The sequence below is a fragment of the Dermacentor silvarum genome, chromosome 3, assembly GCF_013339745.2.
Source record: "Dermacentor silvarum isolate Dsil-2018 chromosome 3, BIME_Dsil_1.4, whole genome shotgun sequence".
Taxonomy (NCBI): Eukaryota; Metazoa; Arthropoda; class Arachnida; order Ixodida; family Ixodidae; genus Dermacentor; species Dermacentor silvarum.
The window spans coordinates 223,676,938-223,689,851 of NC_051156.1; the positions used below are offsets into that span (position 1 = coordinate 223,676,938).

The following is a 12,914-nucleotide window of genomic DNA, read 5'->3' on the forward strand; positions in this document are numbered from 1 at the left end:
CGGTTAGAGTGGCCGCTTTGCTTTCGAAGAATCGTAAGGGTTCAGAGTGTCGAACCGAAACTTCTTGCGTTCCGGTTTTTGTTCTTACGGTTCAACTCCGGAGCGTAAAAATAACTGTTCAACCCAGATAGAACGGGTTCATGTTAGTTTGCTACCTAAGATTATTACAAACGTAAGAATAATTGCTAAGCGAGATGATAAATTTATCCTGTGCAAGAACCCGTCGGTACGCCTGAGCTTCAAGCGAAGACTGAATGAAAAAAAAAAAACAAAAGAAAGAAAAAAAAGTCGCAGTTTCACCCAAAAGGCGAAGCATCAATTGCGATAGCAAATTAGTAGAGAGCTATACGGAGTAAGGATAGTAGTTTTATCAGCTGTATAAACTTGGACATGCAGCAGCACCAGCAGCGCGCAGAACTGTTGTCGACGCCGTTGGCGTTTTGCCCGCGTTCGCACCGAACGCGCGTGGCGTTGGTGACTGTTGCCGGTGCCTCTGGGGGCAGTTCGGTGGTTTTCGACGAGATCAGAACGGGACACTCGTCGAGCAGCGTCGGAAGTCTTTACCACCTTCTCGCCTCATGACGTTTTATTGCGATAGCAATTATATAGACACTTCAACCGGATTTCTGCCGTCGCCGTCGCCGTGAGGTTACCTATAGATAAAATCTTCGCCGCGCGCCGTATGCCCGAGCGGAAGCGTGCGGGGACGCGCGCTATCACGGAGAGCGAACGCACTCAATCACCCACGCGCAAGCAAGGAAGCGGGAAGCCAGCGCCGGAGGGAGCGCGGGGGGGCACTTCTACTCTGCCAACAACCGCGCTCGTCGCTCGCTCTCCCGCACCGTCTCTTATCTCCACACGGCTCTGACCTTTATGCGCCGTGCATTCGCCGCTCAGTTTCCGTTGAAGCGATAGACCGCACGTACCTTCGCCCGCGGCGGCGTATGCGCTCGCTGCCAGCGTTTTGACAGTCGTTGTCTCCAGTCATTCAGTGTGATCTATTCATGTTTGTTTGTGCGCGCTCGCACCACGCTTGTTCATTCAGTTAGTAATAGTCGGGCCACACTTTCCAACGCACGCTACACATGCAATGCTGCCCGGATCGGCAGTGCAGCACTACAGGTGTGTCCCTTCGCACGCGCTGCCCACGGGAAGCGCTTCTCATCAACACCACCGTTTCACACCGCCTTCTCGTGGTCATCGAGTCTCTCTTCATGTCGGTCTACTTACGCCGCAGTACACCTGCTTACTTAATCAGCTCATGTTTACTACAATTCATAGTGCTACCAAAGCCGCTCACCTTACTTCCTATGACATTGCTGTGTTGCTATCGCATTCATTGCTTCGCCCTTAGGGCGAGACGGTGACATTTTTTTTTAGATAATTACGCATTTGGTGCCGCAGCTAAACGTCGCCTCCCCTATCTCCCTCCCGTCCCCCCACGGACTTTCGCGTTTGAAGAAGTCGCGTTTTCTCTATATATATGGTGGCTGTAAAGGAGGAAAGAGACTCTGCAGCCCTTCAGGGAGCATGGCGCAGAACGCGCGCTTGCTCCCCGCCGTGCGTTCGCTCCCCGTGAAAGCGCGCGTCCCTCGCGCGCTTTCACTTGCACATACAGCATACGGCGCACGGCGACGATTTCATCGCCGTTGGACGTCATACGGAACCTCACGGCGACGGCGACGCCGACGGCAGAAATTTGCTTTGAGTGTCCATATAAATGCTATCGCAATAAAAAGTTGTGCATGCTGTTTTTTATTGTCGCAAGCAGTTATAAAAGATCCCACTGGGGAAGCACACCTCAGAAGCGATACGCCATTTCTGTCATTACCTATTCAGATTACGTAGTAGTGTGACCAAAGTGATCGCATGGCTTGTAAGCGCTTCTTCGTTTCAGCAGCGACTGTATAGGTCTACCACTACAGGGTAACTTCTTGACGTTGACCAAATTCAAACTCTTACGAGTGTATTACTAACATGCCTGCCTCCCTACGATCCACAGTGAAAACCGCGATAACGGCGCTGTCCATTATAATGACAACAAATGCTATATCATGGTTGAGCTACAAGTACAGGCAATGCATGGATGAAAAGTTCCAGAGAAGGTTGCGAACCTGAGCAGAAAACAGTTCTATTTTTGTTTTCGCTTTCGTTCCGGAGTGAAAAAAAAAAAAAATCGCAACGTTCCAGTTTAGTTCCGGTTCGCGCAAAAATAAAGGTTTTCTTTTTGTTCGGTTTTCGATTTAGTTCCAGTTCGATGCCCGGAATAATACGTCTTAGAATTTTTCTGTAGTGTCTCTTCAGATCCTACATGCGTCAAGCCACTAAGGTATTCAAGCCCATATGACCGGCCTCTTCGTCACACATTTCTGAGCAGAGTTCGGAGCGCAGTCAGATACAGGCAGCGCGGTTCGAGTGCGGGGCTGACACTGACCCCTGGGAATTTGTACTCGGCGTACAGGACGTCCGGCACGAGAGGATGGTGCAGCCTCGGGGCGTCGATGGCCTGCTTTAGGGTCACGTTGGTGTGCAGCGCCCGCCACAGGAACTGCACGCAGAGGATGAATTGAATGAATGAATGAATGAATGAATGTACGCTTATCCAAGTGCCCAGGAACCATCACTATGCCTTTGTCTGGCGCACTGTTATGATGCTTTCAACAATGTATTATAAATGACTGACAACATGACGTACATTGCGATAAGTTATACAAGAACACAATAAAGAATGCAGTACGTAATACTATCGGAACAGGGCTCACAGGTGTTAGGCTGTAGGCATTCAAATTGCAAGGTACTCTTAAATACAAATTACGTGTGATAGGATGTTGTCTATAATAATAATAATAATAATAATAATAATAATAATAATAATAATAATAATAATAATAATAATAATAATAATAATAATAATAATAATAATAATAATAATAATAATAATAATAATAATGATGATGGTGATGACGACGACGACGAATACGTGAAGGACGCCCGTATGATATTCCACCGACCTGCATGGCCGCCGTGAGAGTCTGGTTGCCCGGTCCGTCAGCGGTGAAGAGCAGTCGGATGTCACCGGCGTCGTCGACCACCAGCGCGGGCGCCGCCGGGCTGGGCACTCTCGCCCCTGGTCGGAACAGGGCGCTCTCCTCCTCGCCACCGCTGGCCGCGGGGAACTCCCTCAGGGCGCCGTTGAATATCACACCCGTCGAGTTGGACAGGAAGTGCGAGCCGAACCTGTTCGACGGCGGCAGTCGGCCGCCCAAGAGCCGGCTCTTTCAATGCCGCCGAAGAAACAATGATAAAGAGAAGCGCGGAACGAAAGCGACCAAAGGAATAAAAATTCAGTGAGAATGCTTGTTTGCTTCGGTCGGTTCATGAATTAGAATGACGGTTCAGGCGAGTTGGGCTAACCTCACGTTTGTCTTTCTGCACTTCGGTGCTTTGCGCTGTAATTATCGCACCATGATCATAGCTAGTGGTATGAATTCCTTGCGCTTCTACGCCGTCCTTGCACACACGTCATGTTGCGCCGTTTTAAAGTGACATTTTAAACAATAAAATAACCTTATTTATTCCAATGTACAGTGTGGAAATGGCAGCCAGGGCAAAAAGCCAGGGTAGAAACTTAAGTCACAGAAGGGACGAGCTGAGCTGTGCGCAACCCCCGTACCTGAAAAATCATTCACATAACAGATTCCATCCGTGCGTGCGATCCGCACAACTTGAATAAAAAAAAATACATCTTGACTTCCCTCACCCTAATGTCACACCCTCTTATTGTCCTCTATCAGTGTGTGTGTGTGTGTGTGTGTGTGTGTGTGTGTGTGTGTGTGTGTGTGTGTGTGTGTGTGTGTGTGTGTGTGTGTGGGTGCGGGTGTGTGTGTGTGTCTGTGTGTGTGTGTGCGGGTGTGTGTGTGTGTGTGTGCGGGTGTGTGTGTGTGTGTGTGTATGTGTATGTGTGTGTGTGTGTGTGTGTGTGTGCGGGTGTGTGTGTGTGTGTGTGTGTGTGTGTGTGTGTGTGTGTGTGTGTGTGTGTGTGGGTGCGGGTGTGTGTGTGTGCGTGCGTGTGTGTGTGCGTGTGCGTGTGTGTGTGTGTGTGTGTGTGTGTGTGTGTGTGTGTGTGTGTGTGTGTGTGTGTGTGTGTGTGTGTGTGTGTGTGGAGCAGGGGGGGGGGATAGTGAGCTACATATATGCTGTCAAGAAACGCAGTCATTGTCCTGACGAATACAAGCCACCATGTTGAAACTCTACAGACATCCATTGTTCGACCACTGCTGACCGCTTCAAGTCACCTACCTATACCTGTGTATTTCTAACATGTTTGGATCTGTGAGCATGTGCCTTACGTTCGCTTTATGACAGTTTGCTTATGGAAACTCGCTTTATGGCAGCGCAGGTGTTCGCATGCGGAGGTGTTGTCGTCGACACCGAACTGAGCTTCGTCCAACTCGCGTCTGCGTGACTATACAGTGCGCTCCTGATAGGTGGATGTATACCACGGCAGCGATGTCCTTGCGTAAGAGGAGGAAATTGGTGTAGCCCAACGAACTCGAAGGATCTCCTTCGCATCACCTTACCTATGCCAGGAAAGCAGAAGTTCGCCGTGCGGCTGCGATGTAACAGATGAGAGCGTACTAAAACAGTTGCGCAAAAAAAAAAAAAAAAAAAAAATCGCAAGTCGTCGAGCCTTCCCCGAAGGAGACATCGAGTCTGAGTTTCGGGTCGACTGTGAGTGGACAAGATATAGGCAACACTTGTGGCACTTACACTCCGTGAAGTTCACTGGCGATGACGACGATGTCCCCCGCGTTGTCGACCACAGCCACTGCTTCCGGCACACCAGGGTCGCCGAGTGCATGGCTGACGTCAACGGGTAGAGGTTCTAGCAGCTCTCCGTCGATTATGCTGCTCGCTACTCCGCTCTTCAGAAACGACCAGCAGCGTAGAAAGCAAAAATATTATTCACATTTTCATTTTTCATACTGCTATATAGATGCGCAGTTTCAAATCACGTTCTACAACGTAGATCCTACCAACGCGCGATAACAAGCATGATAATTATGTTTTTCCGAGGGCAGCTGCGGATTTTTGAGGCATACGGTGCAAGTGCCAGCAACGTGACATCTTGACACAGCGATACAAAACACTGTGACGCAGACAAAACTATCTGCTGCGAAGTGCACGAGAAGCAAAGAAGAGCGCGCTGAGGCTTCAAGTGGTGAGAAATGACGCACTGAGTTTGTCTCCGCATTTCGGAGTTGAAAACTTGCACAGAGAACTTTGCACTTACCACTTGCAATCCTCGAATGCTCACAAATACAACGCGTGCTTTTTTTCCCGGCGTCGTAACGCGCCTCGCGTTATATTCGAGTTCGTGGCACTAATATAACAGGGTTCTTTTAGATGCGAAGAAGCTTATGGCGGGCGCCCCCACAGCGCTAGCGTCCCCTCCCCCTTCTTTCTCCTCTCCTACGCTCCCCCTTTCTCTCCTCTAGGAATCCGGAGCGGCGCGCACGGCAGGTGGTGCGACAGCTGCATACTCCGCTGGGGGCGCCACGGTAGTTCCGCGGTATGAAAATGACGGAGCGCGCGCGCCTCATTCTCTCTCCTGTGCAGCGCCGCGATGAGCACTCGAGCCGCTGCCGCGAAACCATCTCCCGCTCAAGCTAACCATCTCCCAGCTGCTTCGCATCCACACATGGTTCCCTTTAGCGGGAGATGGAGTAATTTTTTTCTTTACCTTTTCTGGCACTTCACATTGCAGTGAGCTAAAACACTAGGCACCAACACAATTGCGACCACGTACTTTTGCCGTGTTGACTGGGCCGTGGCCGCATCGATGGCACAGCAAGCCGCGAAAGCGTTATTGCAGTACCCCAAGTCGATAGGCATTGGAGATCGTTTGTAGACTCGATGCGAACCTTCAAATGTGCACGAAACTGTACTCTCTATCGCTTTTCATTCCTACACCCCCTTCCCCCAGTGCAGGATAGCAAGCCGGACGTGCGTCTGGTTAACCTCCCTGCCTCGAAATTTCTGTGGTAGTATGCAGTCTGCCAAATGAAAGCGTTGCACAAACCTGTCAAGTTTCCTTCAATCCGCAATTTATGTTCAATCCTGTTGTATATTATTTCCTTTATATTTTAGCAAAACAGATTCAGTAATCTTTCTTTAATTGCAAATTGTTCTATTCCAAATGGGGACCTCGTAGTTTGACATAAATCTTCGCTTATACACTAATCCTCTTATTTACTTATATTGACGGTGTCTTCCATTTTTCAACAGGTATAGACCATGTATCGGCCCGCTTTAGAACGGTTCGGACGAGTCGCGCTGACACCTTTGATTGACATGTGCATGTTTCTAAATTTGCTATCGGTGGTCCATACGTGCCCCGGCAAACGAGCCGGGGCAAGGTGCCAATATTGCGCGCGAAGATTGTGCCAAGATTGCGCGCGAGCTGCAAGTGACGCACACCTGGGCGCCGTCGTAGTAGGCGACCGTGGCGTCCAGCCGGCGGCCCAGGCTCTGCTTGAACACCTCGACGAGCGTGCGGAACTGTGCGGGCAGCTCCTGTGCGCGCATCAGGGGACCAAGGGTGCGCAGCAGGGACCCGGCCATGGCCAAGGCGGGCCCGCCGCTGGGCGCGGCCGAAGTGAGCAGCCACGAGCCGCTGCCGCACGACACGTTCGCGGCGTCGTACTCGTGCGCCTCGTACGAAGCCAAGTCCTCGGCGGTCAGCAAGCCTCCTGCGACGACGCACAACTCTTACAGGGTGCTGTACAGCAATTTCGGATGGACACCAAACATAGACATTGAGTCTTGCTTTACGAGTAAATGAAGCTTCTGCAATAGCGAAGCGCTCACTGAACGTTACTGGGACACGATGCTCGGTGTACCAGAACAGGTGCAAAAATGAAAGACGGGAACCTTAGCTTTTGTTTGAGCTAGTTGGTCAGGCATACTGGTACAAGTATTAAGGCACGAAGAAACGAAGACGAAGAGACACACGCAAACAGGACGAGCGCCAACTACTGTTTCTGTTGTGCCACTGTGCCGTCAATGCGCATGCTGCTGTCTTCCTGAAGGAATAAAGTTAGTAGTGGAGGATCGTCCTGTTTATGCGCGTCTCTTCGTCTCCACTTTTTCCACGCCTCAAGACTTCTGCTAATACTGACACCGCCTTTAAGTTCGCACACCTACACGTTGTGACTTCACGGATTTTGACAGCTTCTACTCATAGCTGGTTAATTGTATACATAGGAAAAGAAACATATAAAATGCATTCTAATGGAACCAAATACTAAAGCGAGCAAGTTTCGAGAAATTTTGCTGTGCCGAAATGGCCAAAATACAGTAAATTACTTTGAATCTTGGACCCCACGGTAGCGCTGTAAGTATACCTTCTGCCTGTCTCTCTTCTGATAGCTTGCAAGCAGCTTCGTTGCACTGTAACACTATAACACGATCTAGTGCAGTCCTTTGTGCTCACATATCGCAGAGTACTGCAGCCCTGTTTGTTCCTTTTAATCAAAGTGCAAATAACTATAACAGTTGAACTGAACAATTTGGGCTGCTTGTCACTTCAATTTTGTTCAGCCAAAAGCATTCTTAAGTGTACTGTTTAATTGCTGCGAGCTATGCTGACAGCATTTTAATAGATGTGCAAGGACGCAAGGAAGTACATGCGTTGTTTCCGGTAGACTATGTGACAGCTAACCACGGTTGCCGGTAGACACATCCAAGCGGAGAGCATACCTGCGGCTGCGATGTCCCGCAGCACGAGCTTGGCGATGACGCCAGCGTAGAACTCCTTGGCGCCCAGTTTGGCCACGCGGCGCAGCGTCTCGGACAGCGACTGTCGCCTCAGGGTCTCTCCTTCGCGCAGCAGCTCGTCCTTGTTTCCCTCGCGCACGAACTCCACCCTAGACACATTGCATTGATGGCATTTCATCCTCCTGGTTTGTGCTAAATACGACGAAATGAATGGTACTACAGACCTACAACTAGAAACAATGCGCACAGCCTTTGTTAAAATGTGAAATGAACAATAAAAGTGTTGGGCATATAACTGCATTGCGACCACTTCCTAAGAGTAATAATAGATCGCGACTTTTCCAAGAGCCCTTACGTCTCGTATTTCAGATACTTACTACTATTACCCAAGTCCTAAAATTTTTCGCGGCAAGGTCATGGGGTACGCCTATGCGATTGGTGATCTAAATCTACAACGCTTCGTCCCTGGTTTCGTACGTTGGTTTCGTCTGCCTCTGCTGGGCAGGGACCTGCAGGACAAATATTACCGCCCTCAAACGCAATCTCTGCCTTATCAGGCCTTCCCAGGTGTGCATGCACGGCGGCAACTATGGCTATGACGCACGGTCACCCAATCGCAACGTATATTGCCTACCATCTAACCTACTTTACTGGGGCTAGGCCACGTTCAGTGCTCAGTGGTATTGTCACCGTCCACCGCACAGCTTTACCGTCGAACATCATGCCTGCAACAAGGCAACCTTTACTGTGGTGCCTATATCCACTCCAAGCCTTCGATCCTCACCTATCCGCTTTTTATTTTATCAAACCTTATTCTCTCTGTCTCTTCAACGCACACCATTCCCGGCATTAAAAAAAAAAAATCTGTTTTCAGCCCTCCACCAGGCCACGCTACTGTAACTGTCTGAAAAGCACAGTGGACGACTTCGCATTTACACGGATGTTTCGGTTTTCATTGCAATCTCAGCAGGTGCAGTTGTCATTCCCGCGAGATGGATCATGATAACATATAAGACATCACAATTGATGTCATCGATGGCTGCAGAACTCGGCGCGCCCTCCGTGTTGCTCCGTGTTGAGTTAGAACAGTCAGACTTGTAGTCCATCTTTTCAGGCTGCAAGGCTTGCGTAGCTGCATTCCAGTGTCTTATGTCGCCTTTTATTCTCCGACATAATGGACAAATAGTCGTTGACATAAAGGTATTTCATCACCACGCCATCGACAAAGGATACAACATGACATATGAGTGGATACCAGCCCTTTTTTGCATCTCTGTTAATGGCCGAGCGGACTAGGGCGCCCGATCCGCTCACGATGGTATTCGATTTATGGCAATACCACTGTCAAGAACCAATGCAGCTACTACGCTTAGCTTGCTAGCGCGCGAGCTTACGCTAGCACAATGGAGCTCGCCGGAATTGGCCAACACTCGCCTCCACAGTGTAACTCCGTCTACCGCCTGGAATTACGACAGCTGGCAAATGAGGTGCGGAGGGGTTTAGAGTGCCCTCACTACAGTACGCTTGAAAATAACTCTCGCTCATGCTAAATACGACAATCGCTCATTGTCGGAAGGGAGAATCCTTGGTCCAGGCTATCCTCAGTAGCACAGAAGGTGTCGAAAAGTAAGCAAGTGTTACACGTTTGTAAAATGTGAAGTCAAAAGCCTGTGGAAGAAGACGACGAACGCTCGAGCAGTGGCACGAGTGCGTCTCTGTGACCACGTGATGTTTGCAATCAGGCACGCACTAGGCACACCTTTAGTAAGCCACAACCGTGAAGCAGCCGTGGCTTCAGGAAAGCGTCTCGCCCCCTGGGGGCCCGGGTTTGATTGAAATTTATAAAAATTTATTTTCAAAGCCACTAATTTACTTTGTTTACAGGAACCTCCCTGAGAAATGAGGCATCAATCCGAGCTCTACATTGTTAGACGTGTTTTTACTCTTCCTGGCGTCGGCCATTTTTCGTCATGGTGCAGTTTCGCCAAGGTCACCACCAAGGGCACCGCCAACATAGACACCTAAGGCTTTCGCCTTAGAACGTTATAACACTTCGTGACATGTGGACTGACTGAAAAAACTACAAATGTCGTCGTGCGCTATATCATTTCCCTTATGTGCAGTTTTTATTTCCCTTTCATTGCATCGTTTCAGGTCTTCTCTACTTCGATTACCTTTAATTCCCTTTACCCCGGCCAGCACAGTTTAGCCAGCGGGCCTATGCCATCGCCCTGTTTTTCGCCATCTTCTTCATCTCCTCTGTTGAACTTTTTCAGGGTGTCAGGCGTAATTTCCAATTATCTACAGCATAATTTCCAGTTAACCTGCAACATAAAGTCATTATCACGCCTCTCTTTATGCAGTGACTAAAACATGCTATAGAATTACCGAAGTTTCTGCACTAAGCAGTCCTATAAATTTTATTTAATGACTGTAATACGCCATGTAGCTAACTGTGCTCAATTAAGAAAACAAAATTTTGTTATGTAAGAAAAAAGATGATTTTTAAGACAGCATCAATCAGTAGTTGAATCAATTTCATCACGCATAACCCATTGGAAAACCTAACCGACGGGACCGGACATACAGATTGACCAACCGATCGACCAACGAACATTTTAATTATAAATTTCTTCTTTATATATAACCCTGCCGTGTGGTAAGTGCTATATTGGACAGCCAGATCAGTGTTGAACGATCGATTGAGGGAACACAGGGCATTTGCTGGCTGACCATTTCCATAAGTGCTCGTGCACCGCGCAGTAAAGTACTCTTGTGCTCAGACGACTCCAGAGGCAGATTGAGAGATACATTCGAAGCGTTTGGTGTAAAAAAGCGGGCGATAGGCGTGTAAGCAGAACGTCGCTGGCTCTTGCCAAGAGTGTTCCTATCTGGAAAATAACTGCGGATCGATTTGTTTCGATAGCTTCTGTGTTAGAGCGGTGGAAGCGGAAACAAGAAGTGAAAGTTACTACTCCTGTTTCGGGGTTCTGCACATCTCACGAATCTTATATATCTTACAGCGCAGTAAAAATTCAGTTGAAATCTATAGCGTTGCATTCTGTGGGCTTCTCGTTCTCTTACGGTGATCTTTTTAGCGCTAGTTAACAAATTTTCAATTCTGGAATACGCACCAATTAGCCCAAACTTTCTTCTCTAATTATTTATAAATGTTTCTGGCTTCTGGTCAGAAAAGGAAAGCTCCTGACTTCAAAAGGAAAACAATTTTGTTGGCTGCCTTTGATATGTCTTACGTATTTCCATGTGTTTATTAGGCATTTTTATTCTTAATTATTGTTACCAGTGCAATATCTAAATACATTTGCAATTTGTACTTGCTTACTTTATGATTGTATTGAACCAGTTGCTGTCAGCTTTAATCCGCAAATGTGTGAACGTGACTAGTAGGGATTAGGCGCGCCTCCGTGACTCTTGTATACATGCCTGTTATGTGCGCTTCAAAATGCTGAATGAACTTTTTTTTTTTTTCACGCATAGAATCGCTCTATACGTGATCAGCTTTTCTATAGCTGTATCAGCCGAAGATCTCCAACGTGCTGCGGTCGTGCCCCCACCTCAGATCTGGGTGGTTCCAGAGGTCCCCGCTCTTTCCGGACAGGACGCGTCCCAGGGACTCGGTGACGTTGAAGCCCTGCTCGCAGAGGTCGGCCACCGGATCCAGCTTGTAGTGCCAGGCAAGCCGGCCGAACCTCTTGTTGGCCAGCTCCAGCCCAGCCAGGGCTCCTGGCACTCCCAGCGTCTCCGCCTCTGCTCGCGACAAATACCGTCTCACTGATTTCTCTCGTTTTTCTGCTTCGCAAGCGAGATTCGACATATCCGTCTACAGGTTGTTCCACAATAATTACCGAAAAAACTGGAACACGCAGTGATTGGTACATAATTACATGTACTTATAAGCACTAAACTATGGTACAAAGTTTTCACGTAACTTTCAAGAGTCCCAAATGACTAAAATGAAGTTTAAGCAACACCATTCATGTTAGAACGCCTAAAAATGTGAAGAAATAAGCTGCAGAGGCTAATCTAACCGGGGCTTTACATGCATACGCCAGATGGAAAACGATGTTGCGAAGGGCTCCTCAGTCCCACAGGTAGCATTACCCAGTATTTTTGCACGCTGCATGCGTGCAGTACGGATGGCACCATGCTGGCTTTCACACAACTTGCTTCCTAAGCGACACGCTGTGCGAAGCGTGAAATGTGTTGAAACATAGCCGCCGCTGCTGTTGCAGCCTACCGCACCGTCTGTGCTACCCACTTATAGCCACTTATACCGGGTTTTTCTGCGAATACTTTAAATGAATTTTAAAAATCACGTGTGGCGAATAGCACAATTCTAATGCTTGAGGTGTATTGTTCAAACAGGCGGACATTATTTCCACGAAAAATAGAAATTCATAATCGGATAATTAAGAAAAAAATCACTAATCAAGTTTTTTAACTAACTACCTTACAGCACATATTGCAATTTACAAATTGTAGCCAGGGAGCTCACAAGGCGGCTTCAAGTGGAACCAATTCTCGGGATGACACCAGTTTAGAGATATTTCCAGAACTTTGCCAAGAAATACATCGGCGGTCCATTTACTTCCGTGCTGCAATGCATAAAACGGTGTCTTGTTTAAAAAGTAGGCGGAAGGGCAGCGCATTTTTACTGCAAGTTTGATGTCGCATATCGTGAAAATGATATCATCCACAGAATTATTTTAAAGTGCACATTTCTTGCAGGATCACCGATTACAATTGGTAAAACTGAAATATGTGCCGTAAGGTAATTAGTTAAAAACTTAATTAGTGGCTTTTTGTAATGAATGTATTGTGCTTTTTTTATTTCTCGTTCAAGTAATGCACGCCTCTTCGAGTGGATCCGCTGAAGCTCTAGAACTGTGCTGTCTTCTACAGGTGATTTTAAAAATAATACTCAAACTATTAGCAGAGAGAGAGAGAGAGAGAGAAACGGTGTCGGAAAGGCAGAGAGGTTAACACGAAAAGATTCTGGTATGCTACCCTGCACTGGGGGAAGGGTAAGGGGAAATGAAAGGCGGAAGGAATAGGGGAGAGAAAAAGCAGTCACGAAAAAAAAATGAAAAAGAATAAATAAAGAATAGAGGAGT

General features: G+C 47.8%; 1 protein-coding gene across 1 annotated transcript in view; it reads right to left on the bottom strand.

The window, feature by feature from the left end:
- Positions 1 to 12,914, bottom strand: part of LOC119446768 (scoloptoxin SSD14) — a 51,749-nt gene that overhangs the window by 6,734 nt on the left and 32,101 nt on the right. Inside the window, exons 5-10 of the mRNA XM_037711307.2 lie at positions 11,355 to 11,547; positions 7,762 to 7,928; positions 6,481 to 6,752; positions 4,771 to 4,925; positions 3,012 to 3,237; positions 2,435 to 2,548 (exon numbers count right to left, since the gene is read on the bottom strand). Coding sequence (XP_037567235.1) covers positions 2,435 to 2,548; positions 3,012 to 3,237; positions 4,771 to 4,925; positions 6,481 to 6,752; positions 7,762 to 7,928; positions 11,355 to 11,547 — 1,127 coding nt within the window. The remainder of the gene's footprint in view (positions 1 to 2,434; positions 2,549 to 3,011; positions 3,238 to 4,770; positions 4,926 to 6,480; positions 6,753 to 7,761; positions 7,929 to 11,354; positions 11,548 to 12,914) is intronic.